This window comes from Cebus imitator, unplaced genomic scaffold (assembly GCF_001604975.1).
Source record: "Cebus imitator isolate Cc_AM_T3 unplaced genomic scaffold, Cebus_imitator-1.0 Scaffold137, whole genome shotgun sequence".
NCBI lineage: Eukaryota > Metazoa > Chordata > Mammalia > Primates > Cebidae > Cebus > Cebus imitator.
In genome coordinates, this window is record NW_016107452.1 from 3954804 (window position 1) to 3979954 (window position 25151).

Below are 25151 nucleotides of genomic sequence, written 5' to 3' on the forward strand. Positions count from 1 at the left end.
AAAAAAAAAAAAGAAAAAAAATTCTTCAAAATTGTAAAGCATGAAAAAAAAAGTATAATACCTATTTTCACCTAATACTAAACAATAAGAGTATTTGTAACAGTATTTGTTAATCCTGAATACTAGCAATGGCATTTGCTAATACTAAAACACTAAGCAAAAGTATTTCTAAATGGCCACTTTGATGTGCTTACTAAATTTCTTTTCAAACGCATATTTAAGTTCAGAGCTAAAATTCCTTGTCAAAATCGTTGTCGGTGGGACAAGGATGAACGGTTTTCATTTAAAATAAAATTTTATTTTATTTGAAAACCGTTCATCCTTGTCCCACCGACAACGATTTTGGGCACCGCCGGTCTCTGCTTCCCATACCTGGGGAGCACTGCTGCTTGAAGAGGCTGGAGGGAGACGGAGGAGCAGAGGCAGGTCCTGGAACACAGAGGAGCCATGCATACCCAGGGACACCTACTCTCCATCCGCGCCCACAGTCTCCTGCCTGATCTTGCCACAGAGACTACTGTTAAAATAGGTTGCCAGAAAATACAAAATACAAAAATACAGGACCACATTTTGGACATACTTATACTAATAAAATAAGTATTATTTGTGTGGCAATCCTGTTTAATCACTGGATTAGACCAGGTTTTCTTACAATGTTACGTGTTTTTGTTGTTATTGTTTTCTTATAGTTTTAAATACAGGATTCGGCTACTGGTTCTAAGAATTGTGTAAGAGTAAGCCTGCAGACCGGGTGCGGTGGCTCAGGCCTGTAATCCCAGCACTTTGGGTGGCCAAGGTAGACACATCACTTGAGGTCAGGAGCTCTAGACCAACCTGGACAACATGGTGAAACCCGTCTCCACTAAAAATACAAAAATTAGCTGGGCATGGTGGGCACCTATAATCTCAGCTACTCGGAAGGCTGAGGCAGGAGAATCACTTGAACTCAGAAGGCAGAGGTTGCAGTGAGCCAAGAAGGCACCACTGCACTCCAGCCTGGGTGACAGAGCAAGACACCAATTCAGGGGGAAAAAAAAAAAAAAAGCCCACAGAGTTCTGAGTAGAACTGCTAGGAGAGATGCCTCACTTCTCTCAGGGAATTCAGCACAGCTGTTAAGGAGCTCAGGATTCTGGCATCCAGGAGACATGGATTCAAGCCCTGCCTTGGCCATTTACTGGCTGGGTGATCTGGAGCATATTATCTACTGAGTAACTCAATATGCTCATCCACAAAGTGAGGCTGGGAATAATACTTGCCCCATACGGCTATTGAGAGGTTAGATGAATTAATGTATGCAAAGCACTTGCTACTGTGCTGTCCACATATTAAGTGGCCATAAGTACCCATAGCAGGCGCTGCTGTTATCATCGGTAATACTGTACCTCTATTCCAGAGTTTCTACATGTTACTGATTCCATATTGTTTGGTAATATTAACTATTTTTGCAAAAAAGAAGCTTGAACCAAAACACGGATGCACAAGAGACAGAAAAGCTGTGGCCCAGAAAGATACTCACTGCTTCTTCCCATCCAGTTCCAATAATAAACTCTTTGGCTTTTTCATCTTGTTCACGTGTAATGTCACTGATATTGAGGAGACAACAAACATGATCCTTTTCACTTCTTTCATCTGGACAAGTACAGGTTGGTTCTGTTTCTTCTGTGCATTGAATTTCATTATTTTCACTATTTTCTAGGTCAGTCTCATTTTTCTGACAGAGATCCATTACTGTGATGGTAGCTTACAGTTTGTAACGTCTTCCTGTTGTTTGAAAACATGAATGGAACTTCGTTTTTAATATTAAATTTTTTTTAAAAAAAAGCAGTTCAAGAATCAGGTGAAATATCTTCAAGACACATTCAGGAATATGGCTGGGAGCAGTGGCTCATGCCTGTAATCCCAACCCTTTGAGAGGCCAAGGCAGGCAGATCACTTGAGGTCAGGACTTCGTGACCAGCCTGGCCAACATGGTGAAATCGTGTCTCTATTAAAAATACAAAAATTAGCTGGGCACAGTGGTGGGCGCCTGTAATCCCAGCTACTCAAGAGGCTGAGACAGGAGAATCGCTTGAACCCAGGAGGCAGAGGTTGCAGTGGGCCAAGATTGTGCCACTGCACTCCAGCCTGGGTTTGAGAGTGAGACTCCATCTCAAAAAAAAGAAAAAAGAAACAAACATTCAGAAATAGACTGAAAATACATATTATGCATTGTATTCTCAATTCATAATATGTATTGAGAATTAGAATACATCTGTTGCCAACCATTGGAATTATAAAAGATAAGGCAATAAGGCAGCCAGGTGCCATGGCTCATGCTTGTAATCCCAGCATTTTGAGAGGCTGAGGCAGGCAGATCACCTGAGGTCAGGAGTTTGAGACCAGCCTGGCCAACATGGCGAAACCCCATCTCTAATAAAAAATACAAAATTAGCTGGATGTGGTGGTACACCCCCCGTAATCCCAGCCACTCGAGAGGTTGAGGCTTGAGTCTGGGAGGCAGAGGTTGCAGTGAGCTGAGGTTCTGCCACTGCACTCCAACCTGGAGGACAGAGCAAGACTCTGTCTTGAAACAAAACAAAACAAAAAGATGTGAAGAGACATAGGGAGAAGATAGCCATCTATACACCAAAGACAGCAGCCTAGAACACAGCCTCCTCTCACAGCCCTCAGGAGGAACAAACCCTGGCAACACTTTGATTTTGGACCTTAAGAATCCAGACCTGGTCAGGCACAGTAGCTCACGCTGGTAATCCCAGCACTTTGGGAGGCCAAGACAGGCGGATCACGAGGTCAGGAGTTTGAGACCAGCCTGGCCAACATGGTGAAACTCTGTCTCTACTAAAAAATACCAAAAATTAGCGGGATGAGGTGCAGGCACCTGCATTGCCAGCTACTTGGGAGGCTGAGGCAGGAGAATTGCCTGAACCCAGGAGGCGGAGGTTGCGGTGAGCCGAGATCGCGCCATTGCACTCCAGCCTGGGTTTGAGAGTGAGACTCCATCTCAAAAAAAAGAAAAAAGAAACAAACATTCAGAAATAGACTGAAAATACATATTATGCATTGTATTCTCAATTCATAATATGTATTGAGAATTAGAATACATCTGTTGCCAACCATTGGAATTATAAAAGATAAGGCAATAAGGCAGCCAGGTGCCATGGCTCATGCTTGTAATCCCAGCATTTTGAGAGGCTGAGGCAGGCAGATCACCTGAGGTCAGGAGTTTGAGACCAGCCTGGCCAACATGGTGAAACCCCGTCTCTACTAAAAATACAAAAAAAAATTAGTTGGGCATGGTGGTGTGCACCTATAGTCCCAGCTACTTGGGAGGCTGAGGCAGGAGAATTGCCTGAACCCAGGAGGCGGAGGTTGCGGTGAGCCGAGATCGCGCCATTGCACTCCAGCCTGGGTAACAACAGTGAAACTCCATCTCAAAAAAAAATTTTTTTTTAAAAAAGGGCAAAAGTATGAGACCTTCCTACAGATAGGGGCTCTTCCTATGGACCCGACAGGCTGCAAAAATTAACTAGAATGCCTAAAAAGTGACCACTCTGGCTTGAGTGCTGATGACCAGCTAGTGTCTTCTCAAGAAGTTCCTTGCTTCTGATGGGACAGAAGCCACGTGGGACATCCACTCCTTGCTTTCTCTCAGCCAAACATAACCCATGCCAGAAAACTACTATTTTTCTTTTTCTGTTCAGGAAGAGATAAGTACTTCTTATAACAAATCTATAAATCTGTTTAATTACCATTTTGGCTTTTTCACATAGGCTTAAGTTAGATTTTTTTTTTTTTTTTTTTGAGACTGAGTCTCACTCTGTTGCCCAGGCTGGAGTGCAGTAGTGCAATCTTGGCTCATAATTTTAAGTTGGAAGTTGTACCTCTGCCTCCTGGGTTCACGCAATGCTCCTGCCTCAGACTCCCGAGTAGCTGGTTTTACAGGCGTGAGTCACCGTGCCTGGCCAACATTACATTTTTATAAGCACTTCACTTATGTAATGAGGGTTCATAAGGAATTATATGGATTCCTTCTGACTCAAAACTAAAAATCATCCCTGAGTCAGTAAACACAGTATTATTAGTCAAAAGGTCAGATTACTGCATACCAGATAACCAGATGCACCTTCAGAACACTGGTGTACTTCAGACAGGATCAAGATGCTCTGCTACTAAAAGAGAATATTGGTGGTCTTTTCCTAGTTAAAAAGAAATTCAGTTAGTGGATAGAAAAGTTGTATTTTAAGTCTCCCTTCTCTAAACATACTGTCAAGTGTTGTTTTTTGTTTGTTTGTTTGTTTGTTTTAGATAGAGTCTTGCTCCATTGCTCAGGCTACAGTGCAGTGGCGTGATCTTGGATCACTGAAACCTCCCTCTCCCAGGATCAAGCAGTTCTCCTGCCTTAGCCTCCCAGGTAGCTGAGATTACAGGCACCCACCACCATGGCTGGCTAAGTTTTTTGTAACCGTCAAGTTTTATTACCATTCTTGTCTTCCAGCTCATGTTAGCAGATGACACACAGAAATGTACAAGAATCAACAGGAGATCAAAGAAAAGAACGAATGTGTGATTCCTTGCAATTTGTATGCAGTTTCACTTTTAAGTTGGAATGCAGACATCTATATTCACATAATATTTTCTAGTAGTAAAATTATGCCTGACTTACAGATTTGACATAAATCAAGAGTTCCTGCCATCCCATTTCTTGGCTTCCATTGAACTTTACAACCTGATTCAGTTTAAGAATTACCAGTACAAAGCATACATCAAAGCTGATACTAACGTTTTCCACCCCATCAAGAAAACACAAAGATCACAGTGAAACTGTTGCCATGGGAGACGCATTTGCAGATGCAATTATAAAACTGGATGCAGAGTACAAAGGAGGAAAGCTCAAAGAAGTAGGCTAGAAGGTATTAAACTCTACTACACAAGCTATTAAAGTGATTAAAACCAATGTATACAAAAGAAATAGCTGACTCAGATCCAAGCCCCCAAAGCGTGTGTCTGGCTAAGCAAGAATAAACCCAAAGAAAAACTGATCAAAGAACTTAAGATATTTGGAAATGAAATTAAGATGGTGAATGGGAGCCTAAAAAATATAGCCTATGGAAATTTACCATAATCCAGAAAACAACTTTTCTAGTAGCATTTAAAGACAGACACAAAAAGGAAATGATCAGCCAAAGAACTGTAAAGTGGCTTATTTTCTTTTACCAATAATATGATTTGCTTCAAAATAATGTGAGGTTGAGGTTAGGGAGGGAATAATGAAACCAAAGTGGTCCTGAGTTCTGTTTGTTGTAGATGGGTATGGGAACATGGAGATTAACTCTACTATTCTATTTTTACATAAGCCTGAAATTTCTCATAATAAAAATTTTAAAGCCATGATGTTATCGGAGAGCTTCAAGAAATGAAATATGGAAAAATGATAGAAGCCAGGGTATGATGAATTTTGACCTTAGACCTTAAGCAAACTGAAATAAATATTTGCTTGTTTGTTGGTTTGTTTGTTTTGAGATGGAGTCTCGCTCTGTCTCTCAGGCTGGAGTGCAGTGGCACTATCTTGGCTCATTGCAACCTAGGTCTCCCGGGTTCAAGCGATTCTCCTGCCTCAGCCGCCCAAGTAGCTGGGATTACAGGCATGCAACAACATGCTTCACTGATTTTTGTATTTTTAGTAGAGACAGAGTTTCACTATGTTGGCCAGGCTGGTCTTGAACTCCTGACCTTAGGTGATCCACCTGCCTCAGCCTCCCAAAGAAATAAATGTATCAGTGAACAGATAACATGGTTTGTATAATTTTAAGCTGGAGTAAAGACCTTGAACAAGGACTTACAGAAAAAGAAAGAAAGAAAAAAAAAAAAACAGGTGTACAAAAAAAAAAGACATAACATCAGATAATAGGGTTTATAAAAGTGATTTAGAGGAACTCCAGAAATATTTGTCCAATAAGTCTTAAGTCACAGTACACAAGGCCTTCTCATTGAATTTAATGAACTGCCAAAGGAACAGGTGTAAATGCAGAAAAGAACAGGCACTACTATTTGGATCTGCCACACTACATTGAGATCATCCAATTTGTTAATGAACTGAGAAGTACAAAGACTATCAAATGCCCCTTTGTCATACATCTGGCCAAGTCAATGCAGCTTTAACACCCTAACCAATCTATAATTTAGCATACAAAGTGTCTTCCTCCTGAAATGAACAAAGACAACCATTAAGTTACCACAGGCAACAGTAGTGACACACCAATTGAATACAGCAAAAGTTTTCTGTTTTATGTTGTATAAAAGTTAAAATTGGAAAAGGGGGAGAAATCAATGTAAACTGAGAAGAATAAACGTATCTCCTATTCACTGCCCAAAGAAAAACCTATATGCATAGAGACCACCTGACCAAGAACATAAAGAAATTTCCGAAGACCTGATAGCTGAAAAGCAACTAAGGGACAGCAGAAGAAATGACCATGCCATATAGCACAGAAAGAGCCATTGTATTTCTTTGTATTTTGTTTTTTCGAAGGGGTCTCACTATATTGACAGGCTGGCCTCGAACTCCTGGCCTCAAGCAATCCTCCCATTTTGGCTTCTCAATATGCTGGGATTACAGGCTTGCGCCTGGCCTTTCTTTGTATTCTTTATATTGTTTTTTTGTTGTTGGTGGTGGTGTTTTTGTTTGTTTGTTTGTTTGAGACCGGGTCTTGCTCTGTCACCTAGGCTAGAGTGCAATGCAATGGTGTGATCCTGGCTCACTGAAACCTCTGACTCCTGAGTTCAAGGGATTCTCTCCTCTCAAGATTTCCCACCCTAATCCCTGGGTGAATAGGATGAAATATAACATCCACAAATATGTTATATTGCATGGTAAAAGGACCTTTGCAGATGTAATTATGGTTATTAACCAGTTGACCTGAAGACAGGGAGATTATTTTGGATAATCAAGGTGGGCCTCATCAAATGACATAACCTTCTAAAACAAACTTGTCTTGGCTAGCAGCAGCATAAGAAAGAGATACAAAGAAGTTCTGGATTACATCCCTGAACCACTGTGCCCAGCCTGCTTAAGTACTTTGAATGACTGAGTGCTCATAATTTTACAAGCATTTTTTTCTTTCCATTGGAAGCTCTAAAGATTTGAATGATCTCAACTTAGGTCATCTGTAAGCCTGCAAATTTTGTTCCTCAGTTCTGGGTATTCTTCTCAAATGTACCATCTGGAAACATCTGAAGACAGCTGTAATTTTGTCAGATATAAATCTCAAATTCCTCATCATCTTAGAAATGCAAAATTACCTGTCTCTTAAAATGTGGTACCTGGAACTGAAAGCAATACCTCAAAAGTGGTCTAACTAGAAGTGTCTACTTTGAAATTTGACTCCCTTTGATCTGTAATCTACATCTGTTGATTAAACAAAGTTGTTATATTTCTTAAAAGGTATAACCCAATCTTTTTCTTTTCTTTTTGAGACAGAGTCTTGCTCTGTCACCCAGGCTGAAGTGCAGGGGCACGAACTCGGCTCACTGCAACCTCCTGGGTTCAAGCAATTCTCCTGCCTCAGCATCTGAAGTAACTGGGATTACAGATGCCCACCATCCCTGGCTAATTTTTGTATTCTTAGTAGAAACAGGGTTTCGCGATGTTGGCCAGGCTGGTCTCAAACTCCTGACCTCAGGTCATCCCCCGCCCCCGCCTCAGCCTCCCAAAATGCTAGGATTAGAGGTATGAGCCCCCACACAAGTCTTATAACCCAGTCTTAACACTGAGCTCAAGGTGAACCACAACTTCTAGATTTTTTTTTTCACAGAATGGCTAAAAATTCCTGTCTTCTTTACTCCATAACCATTCTGTCGATTGCCTTTTCTTTTTTCCTTTTTTCTTTATTCTTTTTGTTTTAGTTAGATGTACACTCCAAATGAATCAGATCCTTGTAAAATTTCCCCTTTTGGTTTTGGACCATTATTAAACCTACTTAGATAGTTCACAACCTAACTCTGACTTCCCACTTTCACCATTCCTTCTTGCTTAAAGCTGCCATTAATTTGAAGAGGATGCCTTCTGTATCTTCATCTACAGCACAGACAAAGACATCGAGAAAGAGGATTAAGGATAATGCCCTCTGGGTATCCCTTTCACTTAGGCATTTGCTAATTAGTCAACTAGCTGCAAATTCACCTTCACCTTACTCCCTACACAATGATCTATCCTGTGTTTCTAAATTTCTTTCTTTTTTTTTTTTTTGAGACGGAGTTTCGCTCATGTTACCCAGGCTGGAGTGCAATGGCGCGATCTCGGCTCACCGCAACCTCCGCCTCCTGGGTTCAGGCAATTCTCCTGCCTCAGCCTCCTGAGTAGCTGGGATTACAGGCACGTGCCACCATGCCCAGCTAATTTTTGTATTTTTAGTAGAGACGGGGTTTCACCATGTTGACCAGGATGGTCTCGATCTCTTGACCTCGTGAACCACCCGCCTCGGCCTCCCAAAGTGCTGGGATTACAGGCTTGAGCCACCGCGCCCGGCCTAAATTTCTTCTACAGGATTCCAGATCCATCAATTTAGGTAGTCTTTTTTTTTTTTTTTTTTTTTTTTTTTTATTTAATCTTTTTTTTTTTTTTTTTTTTTTTTTAGAGGAACCTACAGTTATAGATGTTTACATTTACACTGATGTCTCTCTCTCTCTCTCTCTCTCTTTTTAAATACCTATGGTCTAGATCAGGGATAAAGAATGCATTCTGGTGGAATGTGGTGGCTCACACCTGTAATCCTAGAACTTTGGGAGGCCAAGGCCAGTGGATCACTTGAGTTCAGGAGTTCAAGACCAGCCTGGCCAATATGGTGAAACCCCATCTCTGCTGAAAATACAAAAATTAGCCGGGCATGGTGGCACACACCTGTAATTGCAGCTACTCGGGAGGTTGAGGCAGAAGAATCGCTTGAACTGGGGAAACAGAGGTTGCAGTGAGCCGAGATCACACCACTTAACTCCAGCCTGGGTTACAGAGCGAGACTATCTCAAAAAAACAAACAACAACAACAACAAAAGAATACATTCTGAATTGTCGACTCCAAACGACTAGTAGCTACCTAGAGTGTTGTGTTGAGGATCTATGACCTGACTACAGCAGGAAAAAGTCCTGGGGTTATGTCTCCTAGAAAATAAAGAGTGCCACATGTTTGCCAGTCTGTCTGTATAGTCAGATTACAAATATCCGACCACAGATTGCTATACCTGGTTGGCAGATTCTTAATCCATTCATGGTGGGGTAATGCTGATGGACCAGGAGAAAACAAGGCCCAGGGTATTAAATCAAAAGCAGGCTGTTGATGTCAAAAGCAGGCTGTTGATGTCAAAAGCAGATAGATGGTAAGCTCTCAAAACTCCTTATCACCTTGCCCGAGCTTCTCATTGGTTCTGCACTGTGCCACACACCCTCATCTTCTTAGAAGCTATAGGTTTACAGGAATCTTAAATTCCAAACTGGAAAAGATGAGTTTCTGCAAGTCTCATTTGAAGTTTGAACAAATGTTCCTGTGGATCAGGTGCTTAACAACCTATGCTGAATGACGGGATAATCATTAGAAATACTGTTAGCCATGGTGGAAGTTAAGTTTTTTAACACAGGGCTAATCTTCACTTTATATGAACCAGTTAAACAGGTCTTGAAGACTGGCCTGAGCATCCTGACCATTGGTAACATAGTTTCTACAGGAAAATGCGTTGGGAGTCGCATTTAGAAACACACTCGACAAGGAGTTGAACCTTTGCCTTAAAGTTAAACACCTATGCCACCCAACTTGCACAATTTGTTCATATTTCTAAGAGCATAAATCTTACCCTCCCTGTTAATTATGTATCCCTTCTTCTTCTTATATGCCTACAGGTCACAGGAACCACAAGTACGTCGCAGAATGATGCCAAGGAGCGCGGTTTCTAAACCATCCCTCCGGATCAAATCAAATCTACTCAAATCCCAGTCTCAAACTCCTCCCTTTTTTCAACCCGTCTTCTCTGCTTTCACACAGTTTACCGTCCACAGCAAAGCACAAGTAAGTCATCAAACACACGCGCTCCACCTGCCGCCCCTAAAGCCCAGGGCGCACCACACTCTGTTCCACCCTTCTCTAGCTCCGCCCCTTCTCGCAGGCCCCAACCCTTTCCCAAAGAGGCTCCACCCCTTCTTCCATGAGCCTTTTTTTCCTCAACTAGCTCTTCCCCTTCCTCCGCCAGTTCTAACCGTACCACAAAGTCGCGTGCCCTTCTTTCAAGCTATCTCATTCAGAAACGCGTCCCCGATTGCCCCTCCAAATTCCTAAGTCCTCCATCTACCCCGCCCTTGAGGGGCCCCGCCCAGCAACCCGACGGCCTGGCAGGCTCCGCCCACTGCTCCTCCCCAGACCCCGCCCACCCCTGCTCCTCCTGTGACCCCGTCGGCTCAGGTGCAACGCCGGCCTTTACTGCCTCTGCCTTTCGCTTCCCTCAGTCAGAGAGTCGCTTCCTTTCGAACGGGGGCAGAGCCTGTAGCTCTGCCCTTTGGAGTGGTCCGGGGCCTTGCCCCAGCGGCGGAGAGACGGCCGCTCACACCCACCTGTGGGGACGACCGGATGGAAGGTCCCGCGGCCGCTAGGCCGGGCCGGCGAGCAAACGCTATGCAAGCGGCTGCTGTCGGGCCGTTGCCCTGGGTTACGGCCGCGCTGGGGGCGGACCCGCGGGGGAACGCAGCGGAAGTGACGTACTTCACAAAGCTGAGTGTGGGCGGGGCTCCGCGCTCTGCAGCCGGAATACCGGCGACGGAGGGTCTTAGACGGTGGGGCTGGAGGCCCACACTGGAACGGGAGCTGGCTTCACGCGCAGGACCACCCGCGCCACTGCAGGGCCGGCGCGTTCCGTAGGAGCGCCCCTTTGCCTCCCAGGATGTTTAGCAGATGCCAGGCAACCAGAAACGTCTCTGCTTTTGTCCCCCAGCCTCCCGAGAACCGCCGTGCAAGTTTCCCACGGGCACAAACTTCACAGGCCCAGAACGTTACGAGAGGAGGCGTCGTGAACCTCGCAGCGCCCGCTTACCTGACCGACAGCACCGGGCCTACGGGCACTCGCTCAACTTCTGGCCCGGAGCACCACAGCTCCGAAGTGGGCACTGGCATCTTTTATACAAATAAAGTAAGGTGGAGGCCGGCCCCAAGGGCTCACGCCTGTAATCCCAGCGCTTGGGAAGGCCGAGGCGGGTGGATCGCCTGAGGTCCAGAGTTGGAGACCAGCCTGGCCAACATGGCGAAACCCCATCTCTACTAAAAGCATAGAAATTCGCTGGGTGTCGTCGTGGTGGCAGGTGCCTATAGTCCCAGCTACTCAGGAGGCTGAAGCAGAATTGCTTGAACCCGGGAGGCGGAGATTGCAATGAGCCAATATCGTGTCATTGCACTCTAGCCTGGGCAACAGAGCGAGACTCCATCTCAAAAACAAAACAAAAACAGAAAAACCAAAACCTGAAGCTAAGAACTAAACCACCTGGGAGGTGATAGCGGAAAGAGGAATTAACATTTGCGGGGTAACCTATTCAGCTTCTGAAGTTTTAATTATTAGAAAGCTTTCCTCAAAACTTTTATTAATCCACCCTATTAATGCCAAAACCATTCAAAAGGAATATGAGGTCATGAAAATTAAATTCCCTGGATTCAGTCAATTTGGAGGGCCATTCAAAGCACTGTGACAGAAAGGACAGCGGATTTGGCTCTGTGTTTTAAATAGTGGAAGAGCAAGTTGCCATATGTTATGCTCTTTGAAAAGAGTGGTTGTTACAGAGCAAGTATGCGTGTGTTTGGGAGGAAAAGGGAAAAAATAAACTGCCCGCCTTCATCAGACACTATAACCACTCATGGATCTTCATATTCTAGAATGGCTACTTTTGATTCCCACCTTTATTTAGAACATTCATCCTTCCCTTCCCCCACAAGATTCCCGTTAAGTTTTTTTTTTTCTTCTTTTTCTTCCAGACGAGGTTTCACTATGTTGGCCAGATAGGTCTTGAACCCCTGACCTCAGGCGATCCACTTGCCTTAGCCTCCCAAAGTGCTGGGATTCCAGGGCTGAGCCACTGCACCCGGCTCATTTAAGTATTTTCATAGTAAAACTTGATAAGGAACTGATGAGTAGACCAGGAAATGTGAAAATAATTACCACGACCACCCAGCTAACGTATTTCTTATTTTTTTTGAGATGCAGTTTTGCTCTTACTGCCCAGGCTGGAGTGCAATGGCACAATCTCAGCTCACCACAGCCTCTGCCTCCCGTGTTCAAGCGATTCTACTGCCTCAACCTCCTGAGTAGCTGGTATTACAGGCATGTGTGACCATGCCCGGCTAATTTTATATTTTTAGTAGAGATGGGGTTTGACCATGTTGCTCAGGCTGGTCTTGAACTCCCGACCTCAGGTGATCCACCCGCCTCAGCCTCCCAAAGTACTGGGATTACAGGCGTGAGCCACTGCGCCCAGCTATTTAACACATTTCTTACCCTATCACCTTTCATACCTGTGAAATGATGGTATTAATGGATGTGTCTATGTAGCGCTGGTTGTTGTGAAGATTAAAGATGGTAACATATGAGAGAACTTTGAAAACAAAGGGGTAAGTCTGTGTAGTTACTACTCATCTCCATCTATTTTTAAAACAGACAGATCAACTGAAAATTACACCATATAAATAGGAAGGATAATACAGCATACGTTGGATCCTTTTTTTCTTTTTTTGAGACATTCTTGCTTTGTCGCCCAAGCCGGAGTACAGTGATGTGATCGTGGCTCACTGCAGCCTTGACGTCCCAGACTCAGTCATCCTACCTGCCTCCCAAATAGCTGGGATGACAGGCACACACCACCATGCCAGGCTAATTTTTGTAGAGACAGGGTTTCAGCATGTTTCCCAGGCTGGTATCAAACTCCTGGGCTCAAGAGATCCACTCACCGTGGCCTCCCAAAGTGTTAGAATTATAGGCGTGAGCCACCAGGCCTGGTAAATACTTTCTTGATAAAGGTACAAAGATACAGTTCAGCTGTGACACAGCTACTGGCAGTCTTGGAATGAACAGTTTCTTCAGCTGAGGAGCATGATGATCTGTATGCTACTTATCTACTTACTTTCACTAAGTCCTTATACTTGCTAATTATTGACCACCAGAAAGTGGTACCATATGGATACTTCTCTTTTCCTCTAGTAACCGAGAAAATGATAGAAGAGTTTATCTACTCTTGCTCTGTGTGTACATATATATTTGCATGAGCATACAACCCCCCCCACCCCAATATTATCAGCTTATTACAGTTGGTTAGAGTATGCTATATATTAGCTACTTGGAAATACCTTCTGGCATTCTAAACATGCTTAAGCTGCAAAGAATACCCACTATCAAAGTCCATTATCTGAGCTCATAAAGCTTCAATCTGTGTCCACTTTTATTTCCATGACTTAAATGGAAACCTGAGTGTGGTTTAACTTCTTAAAAATACCATGTGCTAGGCTGGGCATGGTGGCTGACGCCTGTAATTCCAGCACTTTTGGAAGTGGAGGCAGGTGAATCACAAAGTCAAGAGATCGAGACCATCCTGGCCAACATGGTGAAATCCCATCTCTACTAAACATACAAAAATTAGCTGGGCGTGGTGGTGTGTGCCTGTAGTCCCAGCTACTCAGGAGGCTGAGGCAGGAGAATCGCTTGAACTCAGGAGGCGGAGGTTGCAGTGAGCTGAGATCATGTCACTGCACTCCAGCCTGGTGACAGAGCAAAACTCCATCTCAAAAAAAAAAAAAAAAAGCAAACCATGTGCTATAGTGATCAAAACTTCCACCTGCCTTTGTTTTTTCCTCTTCTTTCTTCGTACCTGGCATGATAGAAAATCAAAGTTGGTGATTTATTTTTTATTATGTTAAAGATGACAGATCTTGACTTAAAACAGATTTGTGACTAAAGGAAATATTTTCTTGGAGCTTTTCATTGTTCTGGATAAAATTTCCTTTTTCAAAGTATCTTTGTATAAGTTAAAGTTAGCACTTTCACAAATACTAGCAGTCACTAAATGAATATTAACATCAAAACAAAAAACATGATTCATGAAGAAGTATTTTATTATTTTGCTGCAAAGCTGTTGCTTCACTGTATAAAAATAGCACCAGCAAATGCAGTGTATTGCAAAATTAAGATAGTGTTGTTCTTCATCTGACACTGTACAAGCAACAAAAACTCCTTCACTCCCAGTTATTTCCAGTGGACAGATCATTAAGTATTTCACCCCAAATCCACTTATGGATGTACACAAGTTACAATATCATATAAGGCTTAAGAATAACAATGTTATCTCTGAATTATGTAATTTTTATAACTAGTTTTTAACATGGATAATTTCATGAATTCTAAATGCTAAAGCCTAGTCTAAAAATCATAGGATATTGTGAAAAAGACATGTATTATGTTTATATATAATCATTAGAAAGTTAAAGGGCATTGTCTTTCATTAGCAGTGTGAACAGTAGTTTTTTTCCCCATCGGTAATGCTAAAAGTTGCTATTCTAAGTCTTCTACCCACCACTAATTTAAGACAACTCTGCTGGGTTGCATTAAATCATACTGGTTGTTTATTTAGCGGTTCCATTTTCACTCCTCAATTGATTTTATGTATTTCTCATACGCTTCTTCACTCATAAGTTCATCGAGTTCTGAAGGGTTACTCAGAGTCATCTTGATCAGCCAACCATCTTCATAACAAGATTTGTTTACAAGTCCTGGGTTTTCCGCAAGAGCTTCATTAATTTCGGTGACTTCTCCTGATAAAGGAGAATAAAGTTNGTTATTTCCAGTGGACAGATCATTAAGTATTTCACCCCAAATCCACTTATGGATGTACACAAGTTACAATATCATATAAGGCTTAAGAATAACAATGTTATCTCTGAATTATGTAATTTTTATAACTAGTTTTTAACATGGATAATTTCATGAATTCTAAATGCTAAAGCCTAGTCTAAAAATCATAGGATATTGTGAAAAAGACATGTATTATGTTTATATATAATCATTAGAAAGTTAAAGGGCATTGTCTTTCATTAGCAGTGTGAACAGTAGTTTTTTTCCCCATCGGTAATGCTAAAAGTTGCTATTCTAAGTCTTCTACCCACCACTAATTTAAGACAACTCTGCTGGGTTGCATTAAATCATACTGGTTGTTTATTTAGCGGTTCCATTTTCACTCCTCAATTGATTTTATGTATTTCTCATACGCTTCTTCACTCATAAGTTCATCGAGTTCTGAAGGGTTACTCAGAGTCATCTTGATCAGCCAACCTGCAACCAAAAAACAACCTTATATTCCACATTAACGTTTTAAAAAGTCAAATTCATCCAAAATATAAAAGAAATCTGAATGCCACAATCTAGTATTTTTTACAAAAACCATATACCATTTGTTCATGAAACTTTAAATTTTAGCCTTAAGAATTAAATTAATATAGTTGCATATCATAAATGAAAATAATTATAGCTAGAATAGATTCCACCATAATAAATTAAGAACTCTTAGGTTGTAATAACCATCAGAACATGACATTTAAATCTTTAAGGGCTGAGCATGGCGGCTCAGGCCTATAATCTCAGTACTTTGGTCAGCCAAGGCAGGCAAATCACTTGAGGCCAGGAGCTCTAGACCAGCTTGGCCAACATGGTGAAACCCCATCTCTATTAAAAACGGAAAAATTAGCTGGGCATAGTGGCGGTCCCTGCAATTTCAGCTACTGGGAGGCTGAGGCAGGAGAACTGCTTGAACCCGGGAAGCAGAGGTTGCAGTGAGCCAAGATGGCACTACTGCACTTCAGCCCCGGCGACAAATGAAGACTCTGTCTCAAAAAATAATAATAATAAAAATAATTCTTAAATATGTGATCCAATTATTAAATATGTGATATAAAGGCCAGGTATATCTTTAACAAATGGAACACTAACTGCTGAGGTTAACAGGATTAGAAAGCAATGGTAGTTAGAAGGTCTAGGTGACAGGCAAAAGAAAACTACAACCTAATCTTAACTTTGCCATTTATCAGCCATGTGATGACTCTGACACAGAGATCCTTTGGAGCTGCTATTCAACTACAAAATAGAGAAAATAAGCTTACCTCATTAGTTTATTATGAGGATGAAAATGCGAGAAAATCAAGAACTAATGCAAAAAATATATATTTTTGACCTCCTATATCATACAGCATGAGTGGCTGCTTTATGTCTGAAAAAGTAAATACTTTGCAGGTGTTTACACCAAAACCAAGGAATCTACAACTGATATTAAGAACCCTGCAAAATAAGGTAATGCTTTTATCATCAGAGATCTTTTTTTTTTTTTTTTTTTTTGACAGTCTCACTCTGTCACTTGGGCTGACGTGGAACGGTGAGATCTTGGCACACTACTGTAGCCCTGACCTCCCAGGCCCAGGCAATTCTCCCACCTCAGCCTCCCTAGTAACAGGGACTACAGGCACATTCCACCTAGACCAGCTAATTTTTGTATTTCTGTAGAGACAGAGTTTCACCATGTTGCCCAGGCTAGTCTCAAACTCCTGGACTAAAGCAAACAACCCACCTTGGCCTCCCAAAGTTCTGGGATTCAGGCAGGAGCCACTGTGCCTGGCCAGAAATATTAAACACAACCTTATGTATTCAACTAACCTTTGATTTTATTTTAAAGCAGAACATCTCTATTTAGTACCAAGTAGAAAAAGATGAAGTCACAATCAACTAAGTATGCTTTAAATTCTAGATGAAATATTAACTCTAGCAGTAATTCCTTGAGAAATTTCTAGCAACAGCTTACCATCTTCATAACAAGATTTGTTTACAAGTCCTGGGTTTTCCGCAAGAGCTTCATTAATTTCGGTGACTTCTCCTGATAAAGGAGAATAAAGTTCACTAGCAGCTTTCACACTTTCCAAAGCACCAAATTCATCTAAATGGAAAAAAAAAAAATAAACAAAACATGAAAAGTTAAAAGTCAGTGACCTGAAAGCATAAAATATGAAAAAGTAGATTCCTGTCATACAGCTATGATTTTAAAATTCCAAATTTATTTAGAATAAAACAGTTCTGTCAGGCTAAAATAACCTATGACAAGGGTATTTATTGCCTCAATGAAGTCGACCTATCTGTCTGTCCCAGACACAGCAAATAACAAATGGTGATGTGCCTGAATGCCAGATGTGTCTCAGTTGAGTAAAACTCAATGTTCTTGCAACTTAGATATGGCTCAGAAAAAAACAAAATGAAAAGTTCAGAATGTTCCAGTGATGGTGAATTACCTTATGTCAGACCACCTTCCTGCAAATAAAAAACCTTGGTGGCTCATGCCTACAATCCCAGCACTTTGGGGGACTGAGGCAGACAGATCACCTGAGGTCAGCAGTTCAAGACCGGCCTGGCCAATATGGTCTCTACTGAAATACAAAAATATTAGCCAGGCATGGTGGTGGGTTCCTGTAATCCCAGCTGCTTGGGAGACTGAGCCTGGAGAATTGCTTGAACCCAGGAGACAGAGGTTGCAGTGAGCCAAGACCATGCCATTGCGCTCCAACCTAGGTGACAGCATGAGACTCCATCTCAAAAACAAACAAAAACAAAAAAAACACAATTATAAACTCTGAACTACAGGCCGAGCATGGTGGCTCACACCCGAAATCCCAGCACTTTGGGAGGCCAAGATGGGTGGATCACCTGAGGTTAGGGGTTCAAGACCAGCCTGGCCAACATGGTGAAACCCTGTCTCTGCCAAAAAATTAAAAAAAAATTTCCCGGTGTGGTGGCGCATGCTTATAGTCTTAGCTACTTAGGAAACTTGGGAAGGAGAATTGCTTCAACCTGGGAGGCAAAGGTTGCAGTGAGCCGAGATTGCACCACTGCATTCCAGCTCAGGTGAAAGAATGAGACTCTGTCTCAAAAACAAAACAAAAAAACAATGAACTAAACCTAAAAAGCAATTTATACATTGAGTATCCCTTATCCAAAATCCCTGGGACCAGAAGTGCTTTCGATTTTCGAATATGTGCATTATACTTACCACTTGAGCATCCCATATTTGAAAATCTGGAATCTGAAATGCTCCAATGAGCATTTCCTTTGAGTATCATGTTGGTGCTCAAAAATTTTCAGATTTTGGAACATTCTGGATTTCAGATGTTTGGATTTGTGATGCTCAACTATATATGAAGGCTTTGTAGAGTGATCAAAGGGAAGTCAGTCCTTGAAAGAAGGGAACCAAACTGAATGAGATCTTCATTTATATAATTTGTTCCCTGACAACACTGCCCCACCTAAAGAGCACAGGGTGGCTAAAACACAAGCTGAAAACTACAGTTTCATTTGCTTGTGAGGTCAAAGGATGGAGTATGGGGCTGCCAGAGCAGCTGGAAATTCTGGATTGAAATCCTACAAAGAAAGGAACCATGGTGAAGAGAAAACGCAGTTAACCAAACAGATCCCAAAATGACCTACACGTTAGCATTAGCAGAGAAATATAACGTAGCTAATCTGGACATTCTAGAACTCAAAAGTATAACATCTGAAGTAAAAAATACAATGGAGAGCATAAACAGCAGACTAGAGACGAAGAAATGATCAGTGAACATGAAGCAAGATAAACTGAAGTCAACCAATCTAGTGTAGCCGGGCGTGGTGGCTCATTCCTGTAACCCCAGCATTTTGGGAGGCTGAAGCAGGTGGATCACTTGAGGTCAGGAGTTTGAGAACAGCTTGGCCAACATGGCAAAAGTCCATCTCTACTAAAAATACAAGAATTAGCTGTGTGTGGTGGCGGGTGCCTATAATCCCAGCTACTTGGGAGGCAGAGACAGAGATGTGTTTGAACCTGGGAGGTGGGGGTTGCCGGCACCACTGCACTCCAGCCTGGGCAACACAGCAAGACACCATCTCAAAAAATGAAAGAAAAGCCGGGCGCGGTGGCTCAAGCCTGTAATCCCAGCACTTTGGGAGGCCGAGGCGGGTGGATCACGAGGTCAAGAGATCGAGACCATCCTGGTCAACATGGTGAAACCCCGTCTCTACTAAAAATACAAAAAATTAGCTGGGTGTGGTGGTGCGTGCCTGTAATCCCAGCTACTCAGGAGGCTGAGGCAGGAGAATTGCCTGAACCCAGGAGGCGGAGGTTGCGGTGAGCCGAGATCGCGCCATTGCACTCCAGCCTGGGTAACATGAGTGAAACTCCGTCTCAAAAAAAAAAAGAACAGTTTTAAAAAAGCCTGAAAAGTTAAGAGCCTCAGGGACCTATGGGACAGTATCAAGTGATCTGACAAACACGTCAAATCACAGAAGAAAAAAGGAATGAAGTGGGAAGAGAAAGAAATCATGACTAAAAAATAAGTCTCCAAATTTAATGAAAAAAAAAATTCAATCTACAGATTCAAGAAGCTTGGTAAACCCCAAAAGCAGCCAAACATAACACACACTGCGTGATTCCTTTCAAATGAAATTAAAGAATAGGCCAAATTAACCTTTGGTGTAGAAATAAGAGGTCACCCATTTGATGGGGAAGGCTTACACAGGTGTATAAATTTGTTTAAACTCATTGAATTGTATACTTCTGGTCCATGCATTTCACTGTATGTAGATTTTACATCAAGTTGAAAAACTACCTTTAGCAGAATCTCTTAAAAGGGTATTCATTAGTTTAAGGATATTATCTAACATATTGATATTAATAGACTTTTTCTTTCCTTTGAGACGGAGTCTCTCTCTATCACCCAGGCTGGAGTGCAGTGATGGGATCTCGGCTCACTGCAACCTCCCTCTGCCTCCGGGGTTCCAGCAATTCTCCTACCTCAGCCTCCCAAGTAGCAATTACTTTTGCACCAACCTAATACTTGGGTCCAAAGCACTCTAATTGGCTGGATGTAGTGGCTCATGCTTACAATCTCAGCACTTTGGGAGCATGAGGCGGGTGGATCACTTGAGGTCAGGAGTTCTAGACCAGCCTGGCCAACGTGGGGAAACTCCGTCTCTGCTAAAAATACAAAAATTAGCTGGGTGTGGTGTCACACGCCTGAACGCACAGGAATCGCTTCAACCTGGGAGACAGAGGTTGCAGTGAGCCAAGATGGTGCCACTGCACTTCAGCCCAGGTGACAAAGCAAGACTGTCTCAAAAAATATATAAATTTTAAAAAGCACTCTAATGAATCCAGGGTACAAAGAAGTTACTATTTAATGTAAAGATCAGGTAAAGAAAATTCATGTCATGCATCATTCCAAGATCCTAAGAACACTCACCTTGTTTATTCAATTTTGTCCCAACTTCAGGCAGACTACAGTAAACAACATCTCCCAACGCTTCCTAAATAAAACAAGGCAAAACCAAAAAATCTCTAAGACACTAAAACTAAACCTTCCAGTAAACAGAACAAGCCAAACACAGGATCCCCTATAATTTAAGATTTAGTACACATTTTATACTTGAGGAGCTACATTCTTGGGTTTTCCTTAAGACCCTTTAAACATATGAAAACTACTCTTGGCCATGCACAGTAGTTCACGCCTGTAATCCCAGCACTTTGAGAGGCCCAAGGTAAGGGTAACACTTGAGGTGAGAAATTCGAGACCAGCCTGGTTGACATGGTGAAACTTGGTCTCTACTAAAAATACAAAAATTAGCCAGGCATGGTGGCAGGCACTTGTAATCCCAGGAAGAGGCAGGAGGCTGAGGCGGGATAACTGCTTGAACCTGGGAGGCAGAGGTTGCATTTAGCTGAGATTGCGCCTCTGTGCTCCAGCCTTGGCGACAAAGCAAGACTCCATTTCAAAAATAAAAATAAATGCCTGGGCATGGTGACTCATGCCTGTAATACCAGCTCTTAGGTAGAGGTGGGAGGACAGCTTGAGCCCAGGAGTTTAAGACCTGCCTGGGCAATATAGAAAGACCCGTTCTCCAAAAATAAACAATAAAATAAAATTATTTAAAAACTCAAGAGCTGCAAGAAACCAGCCACCAGCCAGATTTGGCTCATAAGCTGTAGCAACCCAACACAAGCCACATGCCCCAGACAACACTGCCAGTTCTTTGTTTTGTTTTTGAGACAGAGTTTCGCTCCTGTTGCTCAGGCTGGAGTGCAGTGGTGTGATCTTGGCTCACTGCAACCTACACCTCTCAGGTTCAAGTGATTCTCCTGCCTCAGCCTCCCAAGTAGCTGGGATTACAGATGCTCCCCCAACCATGCCTGGCTATTGTTTCTTATTTTTTGGTAGAGACAGGGTTTCACCGTGTTGGCCAGGCTGGCCTTGAACTTCTGAGCTCAGACGATCAACTCGCCTCAGCCTGGGATTACAGGCATGAGCTACCACACCCGGCCAACACGGATAGCTCTTATGAGCAGGAACATACTTGGTGTTCTTCCACCTCTGCAGTTTTATGTACACCATTAACCCCAATGCATTTGCTAAAATCCTGCTCACTGAGTCTACAAATCATAGTCCTCATGCCTTGTACTCCCTAAAGACCTTGGCTCCAGAAAGAAGTGGTCTCTCCATAAAGTAAGTGAATTACAACCCCACCATTCTGATGCCATCAGGTAACATTTGCAAGTGATTTCCCCGGCAGGTGATTCCCCTGACAAATAAACTCTAGGAGGTTAGGATGACATCTTACACAATATCTCATAAAATACTCAATACTGGGCCTCACAGTAGGCACAGAGAGATGCCAAGGAAGATATAATTGTCATTGATTCTCAACACACAAGAATCTAACATGTCTGGGGTATTTTGTACAGTCATATGCCACCTCATGGCATTTTGGTCAAGAGCAGACCACATACATGATAGTGGTCCCATGAAATGATAATATAGTGAGTGTCAGTTACCTAAAATGCTTGGCAGAAGTGCTTTGGATTTCAGATTTTGGAATACTTGCATTACACTTAACAGATGAGCACTCCTAATCCAAGATTCTGGAATCCAAAATGCTCCAATGAGCATTTTTTTTAAGACTCATGTTGGTGCTCAAAAAGTTTCAGATTTTTGGAGTATTTCAGGAATTGGAGATGCTCAACCTGTACCATATTTGTACTGTACCTTTTCTATGTTTTAATAGACAATTGTGTTATAATTGTCTACAGCATTCAGTATAGTAACATGCTATACAGTTTTGTAGCCCAGGAGCAAAGCCTCTACCATATAGCTAAGGTATATGTGTAAGGGCTATGCCATCTAGGTGTGTGTAAGGGCACTCTAGGAGGCTCACACAAGGACAGAATCCCCTAGGAGGCATTCCTCAGAACATAGATCCGTCATTAAATGACACACGACTGTATTTCCATCAGTTAACATTACCCCCCTCCCCGGCTCACCCGATACATACACCCAGTTGAAGATCACTCACCACGCTGGTATTTCGCTTCTCATTTTCTCTTAAACAGAAAAGATGGGCTACATACAAGCCTTCCCTGTGTGTATCCTGCACCTATTGAGGTTTTCCTTCTTCCCGTCCTCCTGGTCACGTGTGTATCACTGGCCCCATAAAATGCTGGTAACACCCCTGCCCTTCTGCTTGCTCTTCCTTTTTCCTCTTTCCTAACTGCCCAGTATAAAACACACACATTTCCTTCTTCAATAAGATGTTTCCTACTTTCAGTGTTAAGCTTCCAACATCTCTTAAAATACTACATAATGCCCCAACTAGGTTATGTTTTACTTAATTCACCTCTGATTGTTTTTCTCTCTTTCTTTTCTTTTTTTGAGATGGAGTCTCTATGACCTAGGCTAGAGTGCAGTGGTGCAATCTCAGCTCACTGCAACTTCTGCCTCACAGGTTCAAGTGATTCTCCTGTCTCAGCCTCTGAGTAGCTGGGATTATAGGTGTGCAACACCAGGCCCAGCTAATTTTTGTATTTTGCAGTTACACAAACATGACTCACTGCAGCCTCAACCTCCTGGGCTCCATCAGTTCTCCTGCCTTAGCCTCCTGAGTAGCTGGGACCCCAGGCATGAACCACCATGGCCGGGCTAATTTTTTTTTTTTTTTAACTTTTGGTAGAGATGGGGTCTCACTATGTTGACTAGGCTGGTCTTGAACTTCTGGCCTCAAGTAATTCTCCTGCCTCAGCCTCCCAAAGTATTGGGATTACAGACATGAGCCACCTCACATAGCCTAAACACTTTTTAAAAGATAGAGATAAAGCAAATTATGCAAGAGCACGCTGTCACAAATATTTCAATATAATCCAATACCTGTGCAAAATTGCTGATTCCCACTGTTCCAATACCATTTTCGGTTGTTATCCATTCATGTTTCTCTGTGAATTTACGCACTAAAACAGAAGACCAATATTTCAGAAAAGCAGTAGCATTACTTCTTAAAAAGCACTTTTCATTATCATTGCTGTCAAAAGACTTTCCCAGTATTTGTGTTTGACCTGTTGACACTACCTTTAAATAGTACTTGGCCCAGGAAAGAACGAAGATCATGTACAGAGATGACGCATTTAAACAGCAGTGCCATTTACGCCAAGATGGCTTGATCTTAACACCTTGTGCATCTTTTGGAGACTGGATTGTTTGCTTTAACATTACTTAGCCTAAATCACAAAAGAAAATTTTGGAGCATATTTTGTCAAATGCATACTTAACTAATACTGGTCTGTCTTGAAAAAAATAAATAAAATAAAAAATAAAAAATCTGTCCCTCTGAAGACAGATTTAGAGTGATGAGGTTTAGGGAGGCAGCATAAAGATGGCTTATATAAGAAAAAATTTAACAACAACAACAAATAATAATAATAATAAGGTGCCTCTTGGAGGCTGCAGTGAGCCGAAATGACGCCACTGCACTCCAGCCTGGTGACAGAGTGAGACTCCATCATAAGTAAATAAATAAACAAACAAGGTGCCTCTTTAGGCAGAGTTGACCTAAGAGGGTTTCACTGCAGCTTGGTTATAAAGTAAAATTTTACAGGAATGAAACTCACCTCCTGGAACAACTATAATTTGACTAAGTTCTTAAAATTCTACTTTAATCAAATCCAAGCCTCTCCTTAAAGACAGTACTACCGTCACTTGAAGAAGAAAACTAAGATCAGAAATCAACAGTCTTCTCAGACCTAAGCCATGAGTTGGTGGAAAGGCAAGCTCTGCTCATCATTCCCTGGACAAGTTCGGCCCTTGACTTACTGAGCACTTCTCTAAAGACATGGTCAAACGATTCAGGGAATCCAGAAACAAAGACCTCCCAGTGTTCAAGAGATGTAAAAACAGTTATTTAGGATAAAAGTTAAAAGTACTTGCCTTAGAGACTAATATTTTTTAAAAAGCATATGCTATGTTAAATATATTTTATATTCTGATGCCAAGGGTTTTTCCAAAACAATGCAACATAAGTTAATAGGAAAATGGTTAACTCAAATACTCTTTTAAAAGGCCTCGCTAGTGGCTTGTGCCTGTATCCCAGCACTTTGGGAGGCCAAGGCAGGTGGATCATGAGGCAGGTGGATCATAAGGCAAGTAGATCACAAGGTCCGGAGTTTGAGACCAGCCTGGCCAATATGGCGAAACCCTGTCTCTACTAAAAAAATTACCCAGGCCTGGTGGCACATGCATGTAATCCCAGCTACTTGGGAGGCTGAGGCAGGAGAATTGCTTGAACGCGGGAGGTGGAGGTTGCAGTGAGCTGAGTTCGTGCCACTAGTCCAGAATGGGCAACAGAGCAAGACTCTGTCTCAAAACAATAAAAATTAAAATCTAGTTGCTTAACCAGATCACGCGCATTGATATTTTGGGCAATATTTAACTAGGTAACTAGAGAAAGCAAACAGCTAGGGATAGTGCAACACTGAATAAAACCGCACTTGAAATTAAATTCTCATCTGAGAAATGCTTTACCTTTGTAATCAAATTGGTGACATAAGGATCCCTGTCACAAATAGACCAGACAGAATATTAGCAAGAGAGCCTAAGTAAATCTTTGTGCTGAAAATTTTGTAATAAATTTATCAACCATTCCAGCTCCAAACAGGAATCTAAAACAATGAATTTAATGAGACAAGAGCCATCACTGATCTACACAATCGAAGAAGCCAGAGTTCTAATTTTTTTTTTTTTTTTTTGAAACAGTCTTGCTC

At 42.1% G+C, this 25151-nt stretch overlaps 2 protein-coding genes across 3 annotated transcripts in view; both read right to left on the reverse strand.

Moving 5' to 3' along the window:
• CUNH16orf46 (chromosome unknown C16orf46 homolog) overlaps window positions 1-4267 on the reverse strand; it is a 6834-nt gene extending 2567 nt beyond the window's left edge. The window contains exons 1-2 of the mRNA XM_017541857.2: window positions 4108-4267; window positions 1518-1769 (exon numbers count right to left, since the gene is read on the reverse strand). Of these exons, the coding sequence (XP_017397346.1) occupies window positions 1518-1727 (210 nt within the window). The 5' untranslated portion in view covers window positions 1728-1769; window positions 4108-4267. The remainder of the gene's footprint in view (window positions 1-1517; window positions 1770-4107) is intronic.
• Window positions 4268-14101: 9834 nt separating this feature from the next.
• The window catches only part of GCSH (glycine cleavage system protein H), a 12926-nt gene continuing 1876 nt past the window's right edge, over window positions 14102-25151 (reverse strand). Inside the window, exons 2-5 of one of the 2 annotated variants that reach the window (XM_017541859.2) lie at window positions 23266-23346; window positions 20314-20377; window positions 16947-16985; window positions 14102-14841 (exon numbers count right to left, since the gene is read on the reverse strand). In XM_017541859.2, the coding sequence (XP_017397348.1) occupies window positions 14651-14841; window positions 16947-16985; window positions 20314-20377; window positions 23266-23346 (375 nt within the window). In that variant the 3' untranslated portion in view covers window positions 14102-14650. Of the gene's footprint in view, window positions 14842-14944; window positions 15338-16853; window positions 16986-20313; window positions 20378-23265; window positions 23347-25151 lie in introns of those variants that run through there. The other variant, XM_037743218.1, reaches the window with a different exon arrangement.